We start from the raw sequence: 18,894 nt of genomic DNA on the forward strand, positions 1-18,894 counted from the left end.
TCTGTGTAGGGACTAGGCAGGGTCCACGGGGACGGACGTCGAAGGCACTTCCCTGGGCGCAGTGTACTCGGGACAGGAAGGGTATCTACAATGAACTAGAGTTGCTAGGACCCAGACACGAGGCAAAGAGCTCCCTGATGCTACAGTTTTCTTTCCCATCTCAGAAGCATTCCCGGGTTCTCCTTTGAGGCAGCCTGAAGTGGCCTCCCAGCCCTTCCCCCGACTCCCCTCATCCCCAGGAGATGGACACTTTATTGGGAGAGCTTTTTATTCTCTCGTTAAACCTGCCAAAGCGCAGAAGACAGAGAGCCAGGGAGAGAGAGAGAGAGAGAGAGAGAGAGAGAGAGAGAGAGAGAGAGAGGGAGGAGGCAGCGACAGAGACAGCAGACAGAGGCAGAGACACACAGAGAGACACATACAGAGAAAGGCAGAGACATAGTACACACAGAGAGAAAGACAGAGACACACATACAAAGACAGAGACAGGCGGAGAGGGAGAGAAGAGAAGAGAGGAGAGGAGGCGGAGCCGGCTCCCTGTCCCTTCTCCCCCTGCAATTTCTGCGGGTGGATTTTATGAGCTTCTCTCCCCCAGGCCACAGCCAATCAGAGCTCGGGCACGAGCTCTTGCGTCTCTTGCGTCAAGACGGCCCAGCCAGGCGAATGCAGGCGCCGTGAGAGCTGGGAGCGATTTAAAACGCTTAGGATTCCCCGGGCCTGGGTGGGGAGAGAGCTTGCTGCCCCCTAGAACCCCCACCCTCGGCTCCCCATGAGCCGATCATTGGCCCCATGGAGCCCGGCAATTATGCCACCTTGGACGGGGCCAAGGATATCGAAGGCTTGCTGGGAGCTGGAGGGGGTCGGAATTTAGTCGCCCACTCCTCCCCACTGGCTAGCCATCCCGCAGCTCCAACGCTGATGCCGACTGTCAACTATGCCCCCTTGGATCTGCCAGGCTCTGCAGAGCCACCAAAGCAGTGCCACCCTTGTCCTGGGGTGCCCCAGGGGGCATCTCCAGCTCCTGTGCCTTATGGCTACTTTGGAGGCGGGTACTACTCTTGCCGAGTATCCAGGAGCTCACTGAAACCCTGTGCCCAGACGGCCACCCTGGCTACTTACCCTTCGGAAACCCCTGCACCTGGGGAGGAGTATCCTAGCCGTCCCACCGAGTTTGCCTTCTATCCGGGCTACCCGGGACCTTACCAGCCTATGGCCAGTTACCTGGATGTGTCTGTGGTGCAGACCCTGGGGGCCCCTGGGGAGCCTCGCCACGACTCTCTGCTTCCCGTGGACAGTTATCAGCCTTGGGCCCTGGCCGGTGGCTGGAACAGCCAGATGTGCTGCCAAGGTGAACAGAACCCACCAGGTCCATTCTGGAAAGCAGCATTTGCAGGTAACGTCTACTCTGGCTCCCCTTGGCTCAGCATGGGCTACGCTGGCACTTGCTTGGAAGGAGGAAGAGAGGAAGGGAGACTTGGGGTTCATGAGGAGAAGCCTGGGGATCTCTGGTTGGTTACTTTGGGCTGGGCAGAGGGTCCAGGCAGCTGGAGGGCCGGGATAGAGGCCTCAGGGGGTCAGAATAAGGGGTCTCAGCAGGGTGCTACCAGAAACTTAAACGCAGCCAGTCTTCCCGTCTTCTCCAGGAGGCGCTGGGACCAGCCTTTCAATATGTCGGGAGAACCTTGGATCTTTGCTGTTGATTGAGGCCAAAGTGTCCCTACCCAGCACAGTCCCAGGCTAATTCTGCCCAAAGGCCAAATGACATAATCCAGTGGTTTTGAGAGTGGCATTGAGGGGTGGGATCGGAGATATTGGGTGTTTCCTCGAGAATATACCCCCTTCCATTTTTAGATCAATTTCGAAAGGAAAATTTAGGTTTTCTTTGACTGAGGGTGTATTGAAGGGTGTGTTCTTGCGTGTGTGTGCTGTGTGGGAAACATAACCCTGTTTTCTCATGTACATAATTTGCCAATTTGGAGGAGTGGCCGAGTCTGAACACGCGTGTGAGAGTGGACTGTGTGATTGTGGGCAAAAACCTGAAAGGGTGGGTGTGTTTACAGACTTGCAGACTCCTGATGTGAGCTCATTCAGGGATGGTGGGGGTGGCCAGCAGGAGCAGAGGCTCAGCGAGTGGCATCAGGGACTCAGGCAGAATCTAGCGCGCGTCTCTGGGCTTTGAGGGAGCCTGGCCCACACAGAGGATGATCAGGAAGCGCCTGCAGGATGACGTAGCCCTGAAGCTTGCAGGGCCTGGGTCTGCGCTAGGGCGCTAGAGAAGGGACTGATATGCCTTTTCTTTCCTCTCTTTTCCATCACACAGAGCCCAGTGTCCAGCACCCTCCTCCCGACGGCTGCGCCTTCCGCCGCGGCCGCAAAAAACGCATTCCCTATAGCAAGGGGCAGTTGCGGGAGCTGGAGCGAGAGTATGCGGCCAACAAGTTTATCACCAAGGACAAGAGGCGCAAGATCTCGGCAGCCACCAGCCTCTCTGAACGCCAGATTACCATCTGGTTTCAGAACCGCCGGGTCAAGGAGAAGAAGGTTCTTGCCAAGGTCAAGACCAGCACTACTCCGTGAGCACCAGTGGGGATGGGCAGGGGAAAGGGGCTTGGCCTGGAGAATTGGGAGCCCGCCAGGGCCAGGACTGGCAGAGGACTCGGCTGAGGGACCCCAAGAGATGACACCTTTAGCAGGCTACTGAGTTCTGGACTATTCCTCGGGGCTGTCCTGCATGTGCCAGAAGTGGGGGTCCGGAAATCACAGTCCCCTTCATCGTGGTTCAGAAGAACCTGTATCAGTCATAATCATTCATCCATAACCAGTACTAGTTGTCATGATAATTAGCCTCATATTTTCTATCTAGAGCTCTGTTGAGCGCTTAGAAATCGCTTTCATGAGTTGAGCTGATCGCGAATAAATTTGGAACAAGATCTTTTTGTAGGACAGTTTCCTCTCAGACCATTTCCATGTGCACCCAGTGTACCGCCTTCTAGTGGTCAAGGGGGAAGAGAACAAGAGAACAGGGTGGGGGACCCATGCCCACTTAGCATTTTTCTGAGATGATACCAGGGCAGGACAGACCATGTTAGCGGGTGCTTCTCCCTCCTCCCTGTCCACCTTCTCCTGTGGTCTTTCTCCTCCTGGACAACCTCCTAGGCTGAACAGAGTGGAAAGCCCCCATCCCATATGCTGAGATTTTGCAGTAGAATGAGCCCAGGGGCCTGACTGGGTCAGAACCACCTGGAAGTGAACACAAAGAAAGGACTCAGAGAGATGGCAAGGCAATTACTTGGCACTTTCCTAAACTCTGCTTCTCCTGCTAAATGATCGATTTGGACTATCCTGGTTGTTCTGACACAACTGGGTTAGGATTTGTTGGGCATTTGGGAGCAACATGCAATAGTCACATGCGGCCTTGTCAGGACTCCTTCCAGGCCCAGCGGTTACAGGGAAGAGCAGTGTCCCACCCTATCCTCAGGCTTTTGAAAACTCACTAGAGTTTGGGAAAACAGGAAATGGCCCCCTTACTACCTATTCTTTTTCCTGGTCACCTTTCTTTAACACTGGAGGAACTTCTCTTCTCCAGGCCTGGCAGAAAGGGATGCCTTTTTACTGTTACTGTTTTTTTATGTAAATGACAGCAACTGGAAAAAGTGAAGAGGCCAGAATTAGGATGGACGGATTCCTGGCACCCAGTGCCAAAGCGGCCTCAGACTTTTTCTTTCCCCTTTCACTGCCTGGATCCCCGAATAAAAGGAACTCAGTGGTACCAACATTTTTCTCTTCTTCCTCACAAGCCAGGACATAATACAAAAATCCTGGAAACCCCAGAGGATGGCTATTTGTAGAAGTGGCACCAGGGGACAGATGCAGAGGCTCTCATTCCCTGATGTACTCGGACCCACTGTGGGGTACAACTATAGGTCCCTGGTCAGCAGAGCCAGCAAGGTGACAACAGTCGTTCTGAACCTTGGACTGGTTGGTTGGTCTCTGAGATGAAACACCAGGCCTGAAGTCCAAAGACCCCTCAGGACTGAAGTGGCTGCCTTGAGTTGAGTAGCCATTTAGTGGTGGGTAGTGGCCAATGTATTTGTGAGTTTTTCCTTTCTAAAAAGAGCTTATGGTTCTCCAAGAAACCAAGGGTTAGCCACTGCAGCCAAGGGATTTTGGTGAATCCGCCAGTGGTCAGTGGGATTCCAGTCCTGGTTCCTCTCCCAGGAAAGAAAGAGCAGCATCAGGGGTGGGGTGGGGCTACACATATACTTCTAGATATGCTTACCAAAAAGGAGCACTTAGGTGGGCAATGCCTGCCTCCAAGTCCAATCTTGGGATGCCGGGGCAGGAGAATTGCAGCAAGTTAAAGCTGAGGCCAGCTGAACTACACACCGTGAGTTCCAGGCCAATCTGAGTTATGGATGAAACGGCGTCTTATGGTTATTAATTTACAAAGCCAAGTCTGGGGAAAAGGAAGGAGAGGGGTACCACCTCCACTTCTTGGGTAACAGAATGGGTGTGGCCCCTCAGAGACCCAGACAGAGATCCAGACCGAGAATTGTGCCTAGAAATTTCTTTGCATCGCCCCACCACCACCACCCATGGTCCAGCCTAACCCCTCAAGCTCCTGGGTCAGGAGATCAATCTCTGCTTTCCACATTCCTCACTGCAAGCCACTTTCAGGGTAGCTTTTGAAATTAGAGGCTCTTACTCTTTTGTCCCTAGCATCCCAGATCTGACTATTAGGTGAGGCCTGTGCATCGATAGGAATGAGGAAAGCCTGTGAGGTAAGTAAGTAGGGGGCACTGTGGAGTGTGGTCCCCACTTAGGCAAGGGGAAAAGTCACAAGATTAACTGGCATCTCAATGAACAGATGGTCCAAATAGAGAGAGGCCTGTGCAGGGAAAGTTTCAGGACTCCCAAGCTCTAAATTTACCATTCTGCTCTAGAGAGTCTAAAATTTCAAGGCTCCTCTACTTCTCGTTGGTACTAATTTCAGAACAGACAAAAGATTTGGGGGTTTTAGAGATTTATTCTGCCACCAACCTTTTGAACTATTAAGAAGACAAGCGCTCTTCGGTCCCCAGCTCCGAAAAAAAGAACCAAAAAAAAAAAAAAAAAAAAAAAAAAAAGAAGACAAGCGCTCCCCCTTCCGGTAGACATTTGCCATTTCAGGAAACCAGCCTGCCGCCCAAGGCTTCCGTCCTTTTACTCTCCCTCCCTCCGCAGCCCAGCTTCGGGCTTGCAACAGTCTGGGACCTCCTGGCCTTCGGGTTTGGAAGGTTCTGGGAATGTGAAAGGTCTCCAGCCAGTGTATCAGTCTAGCCTCGGATAAGCCCCGGAGGAGGGCGGGAAGGGCGAAGAAGAAGCAGGCAGTAAGGACTGGAGAGCAAGGCCATTGGTGCCATCTTCTATCCATCTCTTGTTTCCACCGGAATAATAAATTAATCTTCCTAAGCAGAACCACTCATGGCGGTTTTCCACCTTTTTTCTTTCTTATTTGAATGGGACCTAAACGAGGCAAGTTTTAAAAATTTTTTTATTTCATTTTGTATTAAACCATTTTAGGAAACTCTTTTCCCAAACGCATTTTCGAAGCGAATTATTCCCAGCCACCAGCGACCCAACCACCTCGACATTGCTCAATTCTTTACGTGGTAAAATACAACAAAATGCCCGTGGCTACCCTGACTTACCTGCTCGGTTTCCTCTTCAGTAAGAGATGCCAGAAGCTACAGGATCTTTTCCTTCTTTTTTTCTTTCTCTCTTTCTTTCTTTCCTTCCTTCCTCCTTCCTTCCTTCCTTTCTTTCTTCCTCTCTTGTTCAAAACAACCAAGGAAAATCTGGGACCACAAACTTCTGACAACACTATCCTATATACTATATCCTATATCCTATATACTATATCCTATATCCTATATACACTATAAACAATTCCGGGGACACATCTATTCCGGAAAATAATTGGGGAGGTTTTTCATCAATAAGCTATGATTTTGCTCTGAGCCATTCTGCATACCCTTTCGTTCTACCCGACCCATGTCAGCTCCTCCAGCTCAGAGTTTTAGCCAGTAAGGAAATTGGATCCGAATGTACCTTTTTGGTCTACACCGTCCCCAGTACCAAAATCACATTTAATGACTAAGCAGGTGGACTATTAGGCCTCTAGAGGTCCAATGAGTGGATTGTGGCAAGTGTGTAGACAGGATTTCCGGAAGTTCTTTGAATCTAAGTCCCAGCCACGCAAAGCGAAGGGTGACCCCCCAGGCTTTCAAGTTCCGGCCTTTTACTCCTGCTGGCAAACACTTCCGGGGGTTGGGGAGGTGGGAGAACGCTGGTAGGTTTGCAGCGGAATGAAATTTTCTTTTACCTCTCCTGAACATTCTACTACGGGGGATGGTTCAAAGTCAGCTCTAGCATGCAGGCTCCCCCTCCATCTAGGAAGGGTTGCTGGTTCCCTTCCCCCAACGCAGAGCGGGTTCCCGGCTCCCCTCCTCCCCTTCATTCAAGGTTCTAAGCGCTGCACTTTAATTAGGTTTCTTTCGGGAGAAACCCCATCCCCATCCCAGTCCCGTGTAATAGAAATCCCAGAGCTACAATCTCGAATTAAATAAATGAACTCGTTACCGTCAACTCCCACAAAGCGCCCAGGCGGCTGCGGTGAAAGAGGCGAAGGGAAGAGGTGGTTTCAGTTGTTTCTGAAAGGCATTTATACCAAACGCACCCACCTGAACATTCTCGGGGCAGACGAAGGGAAAACCCAGGAGCCGCCCACCTCCTCCTGCCCGTGCGGGGCACTTTCCCTCCTCCCCGCTCTGGCCAGGGCTGAAGAGAGATTTAAAACATCCAATGAGGAACAGATGCCAGCCTGCCTTCCTTTCACGACTACCAGTTATGGGGGGATGGGGGAAGGGCACGGAGTGATCCGAGATCGTGAAAGAAAGAATGCCACCATTACCCTTAGCCTCCCCTAAATTGCCCCTGAAACAGGAGGGGCAGCAAAAGAATGCAGTAGTCCCCAGAATTATGGGAAGGGGAAAGCAACAACTGCGGGGCCCAGTCTGTGGGGATCAGGGACTTTGCCATTGAACTTGAAGATCCAGGCTGGTGGTCTCCACTCCCCCACCCCCTACTCTACTAAATGCCAAATGCTTTATGGGGAGGGGGGTGGGGGAGGGAAAAGCGCACATCTCTGGCCTTAAGAAAGAAGGAGGCCAAGTTGGGGCTGGTGGTTTTATTTTCAGTCAATACTACCCAGAGACCTGCTGGGAGCCGCTGCCCAAAATAACCCCAGACCTGGGTCTACCGAGCACTTTAGAGTCTCCAACCTTCTCTCTGGCCTTGCAGCTCAGAAGTGGTGGGCCACTGGTTGTGCGGGGACTCAGCCTAACCCCAGACTTTGCAAGGATCAGGGGACTCGGAGAAGCAGTTTCTTGTGTTCGTCCCTCCAGCACAACGTTAGTGTGGGAATCACGATAGAAGGCTGAAACCTTTGGGCAGATGCTTGAAGAATTCAGGGTCTAGAAGCCACTGGATCCTCATCCAGACTGATTGCAGACTGATCAAGGGTGTTGTTCATCCTGTCTTCTTTGGTTTACTACTTGCAAGAGTTTCTCTCTAAAACTGTAAACTAATATACAGTTTTCTGTAACCCAGCGTTTCTTACGTACGAATTTGGGATCAGCCTCTAGCTTGTAGGGATGTTGTGGGGATGAATCTGGGGACATTAGAAGTCTCTGCAATAAGAGGAAAGTTCTCTCAGAGGCAACCCGTCTGGGGCATCTCGATGGCCTTTGGCAAGACGGACGGATAGTCATTTGGGCCAAAAGTGACAAAGCAAATGCTTTGAAGTATGCGGGACATTCTTGGTTTGCTCTAGGAAGAGGCTTGCCTGTACAGTCAGCAACCCCAGGCGTGTGGGTTTAAGTTTGTCTTTGACCAGATGGCATCTTGGCAAGAAAAAAAATAATAAATACTGTTAATGTTATCATTTTTATTTAAAACGTTTTGTGCCTGTGTTGAAAGCCAGACAAAAATCAACACAGATAAGGACTTGCTAACTGACTGGATGTTAATACAAAGCAAGGGCAGAGTGTTGCAGCTACCCTCGGAGCCTCTGGCTTCCCTCCTCTCCTCAGTGCCTTCTCAGAAGTTCCTGTGGTGGCTTCTGAGGAGCCACTGAAAAGGTTCCCATCACAGAAGTGCAGTTCTTAAGTGTTGAATCATTTCTATATCATGAGGCATTGCAGGACAGGTCACCTCCTGATAGCTCTCACTTGCTAACTTGAAGTTTGGATGGGCAAGTTCAGATGCAGAGCCTTAAGCAAATACCCAACCACCCCCCAACTATTCTGGGGTCCCCTCAGAGCTATTGCCCTCCACCCTGGAACTCATTACTGAGTGACACTTTAGAAAGAAATGGAGTCCTTTATTTGTACCAGAATGTCAGGATCTGGGTCCCCAAAAGGGACTGCTCTGAACTACTCCAGGTCTTTACCAGCTGACAGAACAGGAAGCCCAGTCTCTTACCTACTCACTAACCAACTTTTCCCCAGGCAGTGACAAACAACTGCCTCCTGGAACTCCCTATTCCAGATCACAGAGGACAGGTTTTACACACACTCTACTAGCCCTTGCCTCCCTGGAGACTGGGCATATTTGTCTGAGTGTGAAAACGGAGTTAAGGGGCTGGGGATTTAGCTCAGTGGTAGAGCGCTTACCTAGGAAGCGCAAGGCCCTGGGTTCGGTCCCCAGCTCCGGGGGGGGGGGGGGGGGAACGGAGTTAAATGCATGTGACCATTTAGTTCAACTAAGTTTTCATTTCAAGTACCTAGTGCATTCCTAGGGGAAGAGACCTGGCAGATACAATGCCTTACCCTAATCTCGATTAGATTCTCTGTCAGCTCTTGGGCCAGCCCCCCTCCCCCACTCCCGCCGAGGACTACATTCTATGTTTTCTGTACTGTGAGGTTGAGGGACATGTTTACAAAATATTACAGTCAGGACAAATGGCGATACAGGAGCGAGGCACACACGCTGGCATCTGCAGAGGTTTCTCCAGGAGGTTTCTCCCTCCTGTTCCCGGAGGACCTGGGAAGGTGTTCGGAATATAGAGAACTGGAGGAAATACGCGCGGAAAACTCCGGAGAGGAAGCAGGAAACTACAGGTCCTAGTTAGAGACTAGTGTGAACCTCCCTCTTTGGAAAGAGGTCACTGGGGCCTGGAAACCAGGGCAAAACCTGGCAGGCACTGTTGCCCTTACAGACTCTGACCACTGCTACTCCGCTCAGGCGGGCATTTGCAGAGCAATCCTAAGGCTTCTGACAGGGGGTAGCGGAGTTCAGACTCACCCCAGGGCCCTCAGTTGTCCTACCCTAGGCGAATCCATCCTAGCACACATACACCCCAACACCCTGCCAGAACCCTGCTCCAGCCTTTGTCTGGTGCAATGGGTGAAGTTCGCTCCCCCTCCCCCTCCAAGCAGGATTTTGTCATTGAACTTGAGTCAGGTTGTAAACATTCCTTTAGCCCTTCGGGAGTGTGACAAGAAGGCCAAGCGGGTGGAGGGGAAAGGGGCGGAGGGGGCTCTGGAAGGACCTGGAGCGCCTGAGACCTGTCCTTTCTAAATCAGGCGTTGCTTTATTTTTTTTTTTTTTTTTGGTTCTTTTTTTTTTTTTTTTTTTTCGGAGCTGGGGACCGAACCCAGGGCCTTGCGCTTCCTAGGTAAGCGCTCTACCACTGAGCTAAATCCCCAGCCCCAGGCGTTGCTTTATTAAAGGAACTTATGGTCCTTGTCTTCCGGGAGAACATACGAGGTCGGAGTGTAAAAAAAAAACTGTTGTTGAGGCCATAGAACAAATGAGACCGATGCCTTAGGCTCCGCGCGTCTAGCGTTTTCGTTCTGGAGCATTCTCCATTCCCCGGAGTTTACCTTGGGTTTAGCAGTCAGCCCCCTAGTATCTTTTCTCGCCATCAAGATAAACACGTGCATAAATAACAAAGGATTAACAGCTCCAGCTAGCGCGCCATCAGAGGTGGGTCACCCTGCTGCTCGGTCCTCGCTACCCACGTTGCGGCCACGGAAGTCCCCGCTGCGCGCAGAGCGACCACTGAACCCCGCGGGTGCTCGGTCTTCGTCGCGGGACCTGGATGCAGAAGCTCGGGCAACCGGGCGTCTCCCGCCTCCCGTAGGGGAACCTCGGCCACTGCAGCCCGGGCACCGGGGAAAAGGGCATCTTTCCCAGAGAACCGCTGAAAGCCGAGGCCGGGGAATGACGGGCGGCCTTAGAGACTGGTAGTAGCTGTGGTTGTTTTGTTTGGTTGTGTTAATTTTTGTTTTAGGAATTCCCCATCCTGGAACCCCGAGGAGAGCGGATGTCCACGGCGGATTGAGGGGGGTGTTTGCTGGCTGTAGAATGCGGGGTAGAAGGCGGCCCCCGGCGAGCTACGGGCAGGGAGAGCCGGGTTGGCCTGCGGGCCTGAAGGAAGGGTGGGATTCCGCCCGCGTGGGACCTCTCCTAGGAGTCTCTTCCAGGAGCACCCTCACAAATCCCTGAGGCCGCTAAGGAGACGCCAGACCTGGTCAAACTCCTGCAAAGCTTCCAGCCCTTCCATTTATGGCCGGAGAAAATTGCCAGGAGGCAGATCCTCGCCAGCAAAAGGGAAGCGGACCGAGGGAATTATCTGGATAGTGTTGACGATGCTCTTCTTCCCAGTTACCTACCGAAGAGTGTTTGGAATAAAGAACTTTATTTTCAGCTTCTGCCCTCCAGGCCCAGGAAAGAATTCAGCCATTCCCCCCCCCCCCCCCCCTTTGTCTTGACTTTGGGATTGGTGGGGTGGGACGGAGAAGAGACTGGGGTCGGGTCAAGTTGACATTTTATCTTTTATCTTTTCAGAGAAATCAGGCCAGTAGTTTCATTCCAATTGCGCAGGGGGGGCGAGGGGAGCTCCTAATTGCGACGTCGTGTTGGAAGGGGAAGCGTTTGCGGAAAAAGGCTTTCAACTTCAATTTGTTCGCTTCTCACCGCCCCATGCTGTGGAAGAGACAAAATTCGAAGCGAAACAAAGTGGTTCGATTGGAAAAAATACATTTAAAAGTGTCTTAAATTAGGCACTTGACTGGTTTTGTGCTTGCTGGGTGCTGGACGTTTATCCACTAGTGTTAAGCGTTTACAGTGTTGGGCACAACCATTTCCCCAGAAACCGATTTAGAGGGAAAAGGGGATTATATCGTAAGTGTTCCCCCAGAAGACTCGGACTACACACAATGAAGTAAATTCCCACAACTTTCTTAATCCGGAAAAAATAAAGTCAAAGTACAAAAACAAAAATAAAGATAGGTTCTCTAGTTCCCATCCACCCACCACAACACAAATAGAAAACGGGGATTGGAAAATTCTTATAAAACATCCCGATGTTCGTTCTGTCTGTGCCAGCGATTTACAGTGTGGAGCCACTATTAAAAGCTAGTTTTTGGTCTCCTTTTCCTATGCTCTGACTCTCAATGCTGTGCGTCTAAGCTTGCTTTAAAACGTGCATTTCTTAGGCCACAAGCAACTTCCTAGGTTATTGTAGTTTTTAAACAGTACTTTAAAATTTTGTGATATTTATGAAAGGCTTTTTAAGGAATCCATTTCTCTAATGGTCATTTAGGGCCAGCCTGTTCTCAAAAAAACGGTTTCTTCTTCCTCTTGATTGACGGGGCAACATATTCGAACAGTATTTTCCAATACTTGAATTTACATTTTCAAGTAATTTCAATATTTGACAGTACTTTCTGATGTATTAAATACTATAAAGAAAACAAAGCCCATCCCATAAGCAGCCATCTCACAAGCTGCCATCCCATAAACCACCATCCCATAAACTTCCATCCCATAACCTGCCATCCCATAACCCACTATCGAAGTTTTCAAGGGTTTATCTCTGATGTGTTTTTTGTTGCTCTTTATTCTGTGTGCAAGTGTATTTCAAAATCGATTTTTTTGTAACTGTGTATTTTGATCTTTAAATTTAATTTTAAAATATGAACATTTTTCCCAGTGTCACTAAATATGTTTCTTTTTTCTTTTCTTTTCTTTTTTTTTTTTTTTTTGGTTCTTTTTTTTTCCCCCTGGAGCTGGGGACCGAACCCAGGGCCTTGCGCTTCCTAGGTAAGCGCTCTACCACTGAGCTAAATCCCCAGCCCCTACTAAATATGTTTCAAAATCATGGCTCTAATAATTTAATTCTCTAGATGTGTCATCAAAAAAAATTCCTTTCTAGGGAGTGTAACTCTATAGATAGTGTTTTAACATCCCCAAGGCCCTGAGTTTTATTCCCGCCAAAGGCAACTTAATTTTAGTTGTTGGGCATTTAAATTTTTTTCCCCTTCTCTTTGAGACCTATCCACTGTATGTCTCTGCTGGCCTGTCGCTTTCTGTGTTGACCAGTCCCTATATGGATTTTAGGATTTTACAAATAATTTGAAAAAAGAAAGTTGTTCTCTAAGTACATTAGATGGGAAGATGAGAGTTGAACCCCACTGGAACAGGATGCTTTGAAGTCATTAGGTTACAAGGTTGCGGTTTGTATTAGGTTACGAAGTTTCAGTTTGTATTGGGAGACCACAAAGGGAAGCTTTCGGAAATACTCCCCGAAGATGCTCCACTTTGGTCGCAGTGGCGGTTACATATCCTGGAGGCAAAAATTCATTGAACAGAGCATCTGAGAGTTTGTCCTTTTTTGCTTCTCAGGGTTTAAAACTCTGTTTTTTTCTATGAGCGCCCCCCCCCCCCCAAAAGCCTGTGTCTGTTTACATAGGAAGAGGACAATGCCGGAAGTTGATGGAGGAAGTGGAATAAAGCAAGGCGTGGAGATCAATCCAAATGAGATGGCGCACCCCCTGCTAGGGTATTATCTGTGCTTCTTAGAGACCAAAATATTTGCCAGAAGTAAATATTTGACAGCAGAGAGGGGAAAAGAGAGGGAGGCAAAGGAAGGGGGGGAGAGAGAGAGAGAGAGAGAGAGAGAGAGAGAGAGAGAGAGAGAGAGAGAGAGAGAGAATCAGGAGTGTTTCCCTTCCTGTCCCAGTGCTGACCCTTGTCTAGTAGAGAAGCTCTGAACACTCACTTCAATGGAATAGAGGGTCTCTTGCAGTTGAGCCTACCCACCAAATAAATCCTGATTCCCTGCTTCAGTCTCCTGAGTTCTGGGCCCACAAATGTGAGCTCCCACTCCCAGCTGGACTTTGCTTATTACAGTTGTACTCTTGTGTCTTTGGGCACCCTAGCAAGTGGAGGAAGCTCAAAAGCAGGGCAGAAGAGAAGATCAAATGTGATATTTACAGACAGCTGACTGCTGCCTTGTAAAATAAAAGTGGCGGTTCTGTCTACATAAACGAGTAAACAGTGAACTCCTGAACCTGAGGTGGCGAGTTAGCTCAGCAGAAGACAACTTGCCTAGCATGCCTGAGACCCCTGGTTTACACCTCAACAAAAGGGAAGGGATACAGCTGGTCATTTTGCAAAATGGTGACAATGATGATGATGATGGTGGTGGTGGTGATGATGATGACGACGACAACAACGACAAGCCAGAGCATGGGGACTGGAGCTGAGCTTGAAGCCTGAGCCTACTTTGTTGGCACAGTGCGGTTAGGGATGCCTTGTGGTAGGCAGAACACAGGCTTAATTCTTGTGGCGCTAAGAGGGAAAATACGTTTCCCATGTGGCACAGGTAAGTGGCTGTTAAAGTCACTTCACATATCGAGGGGTGGTTATTTAAGGCTGCTATCTTACTCCATTTTCATTAAGGGTCAAGAGAAACTTAGGTTTTTAGATTTTATAAGAGAAGGTGTCAAAAATGACTTTCCATGTGGAAAAGGACGAAAACAGTGAAGCAAGATGGTGGGGGCAACTCAGCTGGTAGAGTGCTTGCCTAGTGTGTGTGAGGATCTTGGTACGCCCCCCAGGATCATGTATCCCCAGCTCCCAAGTGTGTGCACATTAATTTTATATGTGTAGCTCATGAATATTTACCTATGAGTGTTTGTCCATATAATAACAGTTCAATACGAAAGCCAGAACATTCCCTGGCTCCTAACTTTGCTGCCTGCCCCTTTCCAGTATAACATTCCAGAGATACCAGCAATTCTGATTTCTACTGACATTGGTTTGTTTTGTTTTTGTTTTTGTTTTGCTTTGTTTTGTTTTAAAATCACCCTGGGGCAGTGGTGGTGTGTGCCTTTAGTCCTCGAACTCTGGAGGCAGAGGCAGGTGGATCTCTTTGAAGCCAGCTGACTTCGAAGCCAGCACATTCCAGGACAGCCATGGCTGCACAGAAAAACCCTGTCTTGAAAAAAGATAAAAAAGGAAAAAACCTTTTAAATTACCATTACTGTACATGCGTGTGTATGCGCTGGCTAGCACATCACTGCCTCTGTGACGACTCTTGAGCAAGTCTCTTGGTATCTAAATTGGCTCAATTACTAGAGAAAGTCCACGTTACACAGTGGCTATGATTTAACCTCAATAGCTAGGTGGTTTTGTAAAAATAAGGTCATCCGTGCACCATGTTTGGCTTTCCAGGGCTGTCAGATTGAGGAAACAGAAGCCTCCACAGGTCAGGGGAGATGATCACATTGGTTTGGATTTCTGTAATGTCTTTGTTTGGAAGTCTGACTTAATGACTTCATCATGCCCTGGATTTGCTGACAGCAGAATGTCACAGCACTCAGCTGGGGGCCCTTCCTCCAGTCCCCTTCCCCTGCCCCAGTCCTAGGCACAGTTGTCTACTTCCTAAGCCTCAGTAAATTCCCCCAAGCTCCCCTAAAAGGCAAGTGCAGTGAAGGGGCTGCGGATTGAGGTCAGAGGTCAGGGTTGGCAGGGACCAGGGGTCTGTGGTTAGTGCCAGAAGATGAGATCTGTTCTCCTGAGTCCTGATTCGGAAGCTCAGTTGAGTGGTGGAAAATTTATTACCTCATGGTCTTTTAACAAGAATCGATCTATATTCCCAGGCAAAAAAAAAAAATTTCCATTACTGGTGACAGGTGCCTGGAGCCAGCTTATTAAAAACCATCATTTCAACCCCCAAAGCAAATGTGCCTCAGTATATTTGGAACAGAATGCTAATTTCCAGCTTCATAGCATCATCTGGGATTCTAGGACACAGAGCATTTTAATACTCAAGGGGGAAACAAAGCAGGACAAAACCCAGGCCTGTATCTTCGGTTACATCCAGGATCCAAGCAGCTTTAGGGACTGCCTTCCTGGCCACACACACCTCCTAGTCAGAAGCTCTAATCTGCTGCCTTGGGCTGGTTCTGCAGACTGGCCTGACACTCTTCATGGATCAGTGGCTGGAGGACAGCTAGAATGAGCCAGCCCTTCTTTCAAGTTGGAGGGTTGAATTCATGTCCTCTGAGAGACCTTGGGTGACCTCGCATTCACTTCATAGCCTCAGATGACCGTGAACATGTGTCCTTCCTGTCCCTACCTGTGAAGTCTGGGATGTGGCAGGGTGCACAGTTCACCGGGTACCGGGACTCAAACCCAGGGCTTCATGCATGCTAGGTAAGCGTTCTACCAACTTAGCCACATCTCCTGCCAGGCCTTTATCCCCAGTATCTCACTGTTCCTGTGCGCATTCGCCATTTACATTGTGTGGTACAGCTGGGTCCATCAAGAAGAAAAGAATCAGGGTTGGGGATTTAGCTCAGTGGTAACTGGGTTCGGTTCCCAGCTCCGAAAAAAAAAAAGAGAAAAAGAAAAAAAGAAGAAGAAAAGAATCTGCCCATTCTGCAGAGGCCAAACAGGCAGCTGGATGGAGGCAGTTCCTTGCTGTTGGAAGTGAGAGAACCGGTACCCACTACTCGCTGGCTCTTGTTTCAAACTCTCTCCTGGGCAGCTCTGGGAAAAGTGTGGTGGATGAGGGGCAGACCTGGGGAGACAGTGTGAGGAGAATTTGTAGGGGTAAGAGCTTTCGCACTCCACAAACTCTGTACCCTCTTCTGGTCTTCCAAGAGACCTTCTCGGCAAACTTACCCAAGTTATTAGCAAACTTCTTGTCATTCAGGCCAAGTAAAAGAGAAAATTGAGGGCTGGAGAGATGGCTCAGTGGTTAAGAGCCCCAACTGCTCTTCCAGAGGTCCTGAGTTCAATTCCCAGCAACCACATGGTGGCTCACAACCATCTGTAAAGAGATCCGATGCCCTCTTCTGGTGTGTCTGAAGACAGCTACAGTGTACTCATATATAATAAATGAATAAATCTTAAAAAAAAAAAAAGAGAGAAAATTGAGGGGAATTGGCTGAATAGCCCGGTCAAGAATTAATCTGATTGAGACTCGGGTGTAGCTCAGTGGTAGAGATGATGTGTTTTGCAATGCGGTGTGGCCTGATGGGGCAGGAGTGGGTGACTTAGCGAGCCTATGTTGAGGCAGTCTCCCCTGAGGTACCAGCCACAAGACGGAGGGGGGGAGCAGGGTGGGGGGACAGGGAGGGACAGAAAGAGAAAGGAAGAAGCTGACTGGAAACGTGGGGCAGAGTGTGGGGTGTCGTCGGGGAGAGGCCAGGGAGAGAGAGACAGGTCAAACAGTCCTTTTATAGCAAGCCAGTCTCTTACCTGGCTGTTGCTAGGTAACTGTTGGGCAGAGCCTAGAAGAAATGCTAACAAGAGCAATTGCCTAGAATCCAGAAGATTGTGGATTTCATTCTCAACACTGCCAAAAGAAGAGAAGGAGCCACGAGTTTTCACCAAACCATCCGTAGGCAGCTCATCCAAAATGTTTAGGCTTGGGGCTGGAGTTGTCCGTGAGTGGTGCAGGGACTGCCTAGCAGGTGCAAAGCTCTTGCTTGGTTTGATCCTGGACACTACCAGACAGACACAGGGAAAACCTGTGTCTGTACAGAGGCTTAAAATTCTTGGCATTGAACCTGGGAGTGAAGCTCAGGAGTGAGGCACTTAAAAGGTATAGCGGGAGGGTCAGGAGTTAAAGGGGGCCTTGGCAACCAGGTGTGGTGGCACACACCTTTGATTCCAGCACTGAGGAGGGAAAGGGAGGAAGATCTCTGTGAGTTTGAGGCCAGCCTGGTTTACAGAACAAGTTCCAGGACAGATCCTGTCTTGAGGGGAAAAAGTGGGGGTTGGGGTGGGGTGGGTGGTGCAGGGCTTGGGTACAGGAAAAGACCTTACATCAAAATAATAGCCCAGAGAGGGAGAGCTGGCTCAGCCAGTAAGGTCTAGTCTTGCAAGTATTAAGACCTGAGTATATGGTAGCCTCAGTGCGGTGGTGTGGGTGTGGAGGTGGGTGTGGGTTTGGGGGATTGTGATTCCCTGGGGCTCACTGGATGGCCATATAGACATGACAAATCATACTGACACATACCCACAACATCTGAAGGGAACACATAGGGGTTATGTAAATGGTTGCTTAGATGTGGTAGTGTTGGGGGATCCCCCTGAAAGATGAAGCCAAAGGGTCGTTTCTAACAAAATGTCCCCCAGATTTTGTATTTTGGTTTCTGTTGGTTTAGGTTTTCTTTGTTTGTGTGTGTGTGTGTGTGTGTGTGTGTGTGTGTGTTTGTTTGTTTTAATTTCAGACAGAGTTTCTTTATGTAGCCTTGGCTCTCCTGGAACTCGATCCGTAGACCCGGCTTGGCCTCACACTCAGAGATTCACCTCTCTCTACCTCCCAAGCGCTGGGATTGAAGCCGTGCGCCATCACTGCCGGTTTGGTTTCTATCTTAAGGAGCAGCACGCAGTTGATGAAGCTGCCACAGAATGCGATTTTTCACACTGCTTTTGTCTGGTTTCAAGGATGCATGCAGTTTATTCAGTTATATCAGGGCGGTCTAAACAGTTTAGTTTTCTTTTTTTTTTTTTCCAGAGCTGGGAACCGAACCCAGGGCCTTGTGCTTGCTAGGCAAGCGCTCTACCACTGAGCTAAATCCCCAACCCCCAGTTTAGTTTTCTTTTGACAGTTTTTGACTTATTTGTTTTGTTTTATGTGTGTTTTGCCTACTTATATGTTTGCACACCATGTGTGAGCTTGGTACCCACAGTGGTCAAAAGAAGGCACCGGAGACTGGAGTTATGAATGGTTGCGAACCACCATGTGGTTGCTGGGAATCAAACCTGTCCTCTTCAAGAGCAACAAGTGCTCTTAACCGCTGAGCCATCTGTCCAGCACCTTGGTTTTCTTTTTGTTTGGGGGAGGGGTGCTGTGGATTGTGCCAAGAATCTACAAAAGCCAGGACAGCATTCAATATTTAGCTCCTACTATAGATTATTTTTTTTGAGACAAGGTCTCACTCTGTTGTAGGCTTAGATATTTTTTAAAAAAGATTTAATTATTTTATGTATGTGAGCACACTGTCACTCCCTTCAGACACACCAGAAAGGGCATCAGATCCCATTACAGATGGTTCTGAGCCAACAAGTGGGTGCTGGGAATTGAACTCAGGACCTCTGGAAGAGCAGTCAGTGCCCTTAACCACTGAGCCATCTCTCCAGCCCAAGAGTTCTTTTTTTTAAAATATTTTATTTATTTTATGTATATGATGAGTACATTGTAGCTGTCTTCAGACACACCAGAAGAGGGCATAGGATCAGATCCCATTACAGATGGTTGTGAGCCATGTGGTTTCTGGGAATTGAACTCAGGACCTCTGGAAGAACAGCCATTGCTCTTAACCACTGAGCCACCTCTCCAGCCCCCACCAAGCCATCTCTCCAGCCCAAGAATTCTTAAATGTTTTAACTTCCCTTCTAGACCACCACCCACCAGAGGTGGTGGGCAAAGGGGGATGTGGACCTGTTTAGAAATAATCCCTTGGGGCAACTCCAATTTTTACTGTCAGGAGATTAGCAGTTCAGTTCACACAAATCCTCAGTGTTAGGAGCCCCCATGGGCACAAGAAC

At 49.1% G+C, this 18,894-nt stretch overlaps 1 protein-coding gene and 1 long non-coding RNA gene across 3 annotated transcripts; one reads left to right on the plus strand and one right to left on the minus strand.

Moving 5' to 3' along the window:
* The first annotated feature begins 667 nt into the window (after positions 1-667).
* Hoxb13 (homeo box B13) lies at positions 668-2,941 on the plus strand. Its single transcript, NM_001107041.1, is given in 2 exon segments — positions 668-1,390; positions 2,318-2,941. Coding segments are annotated over 2 exon segments (861 nt in total). The 5' UTR covers positions 668-786; the 3' UTR covers positions 2,575-2,941.
* A 2,062-nt stretch (positions 2,942-5,003) lies between these two features.
* On the minus strand, positions 5,004-6,795 carry LOC148003082 (uncharacterized). 2 transcript variants are annotated; one of them, XR_015631297.1, is made up of 3 exons: positions 6,720-6,795; positions 5,688-5,809; positions 5,004-5,502 (listed from the first exon to the last, which is right to left on the minus strand). It is a non-coding gene; the product is annotated as an uncharacterized LOC148003082 (long non-coding RNA). The 2 variants fall into 2 exon arrangements; XR_015631296.1 differs by having other exon boundaries at positions 6,619-6,795.
* Between the last annotated feature and the right edge of the window lie 12,099 nt (positions 6,796-18,894).

Source organism: Rattus norvegicus, chromosome 10 (assembly GCF_021556685.1).
Source record: "Rattus norvegicus strain SHRSP/BbbUtx chromosome 10, alternate assembly SHRSP_T2T, whole genome shotgun sequence".
Taxonomy (NCBI): Eukaryota; Metazoa; Chordata; class Mammalia; order Rodentia; family Muridae; genus Rattus; species Rattus norvegicus.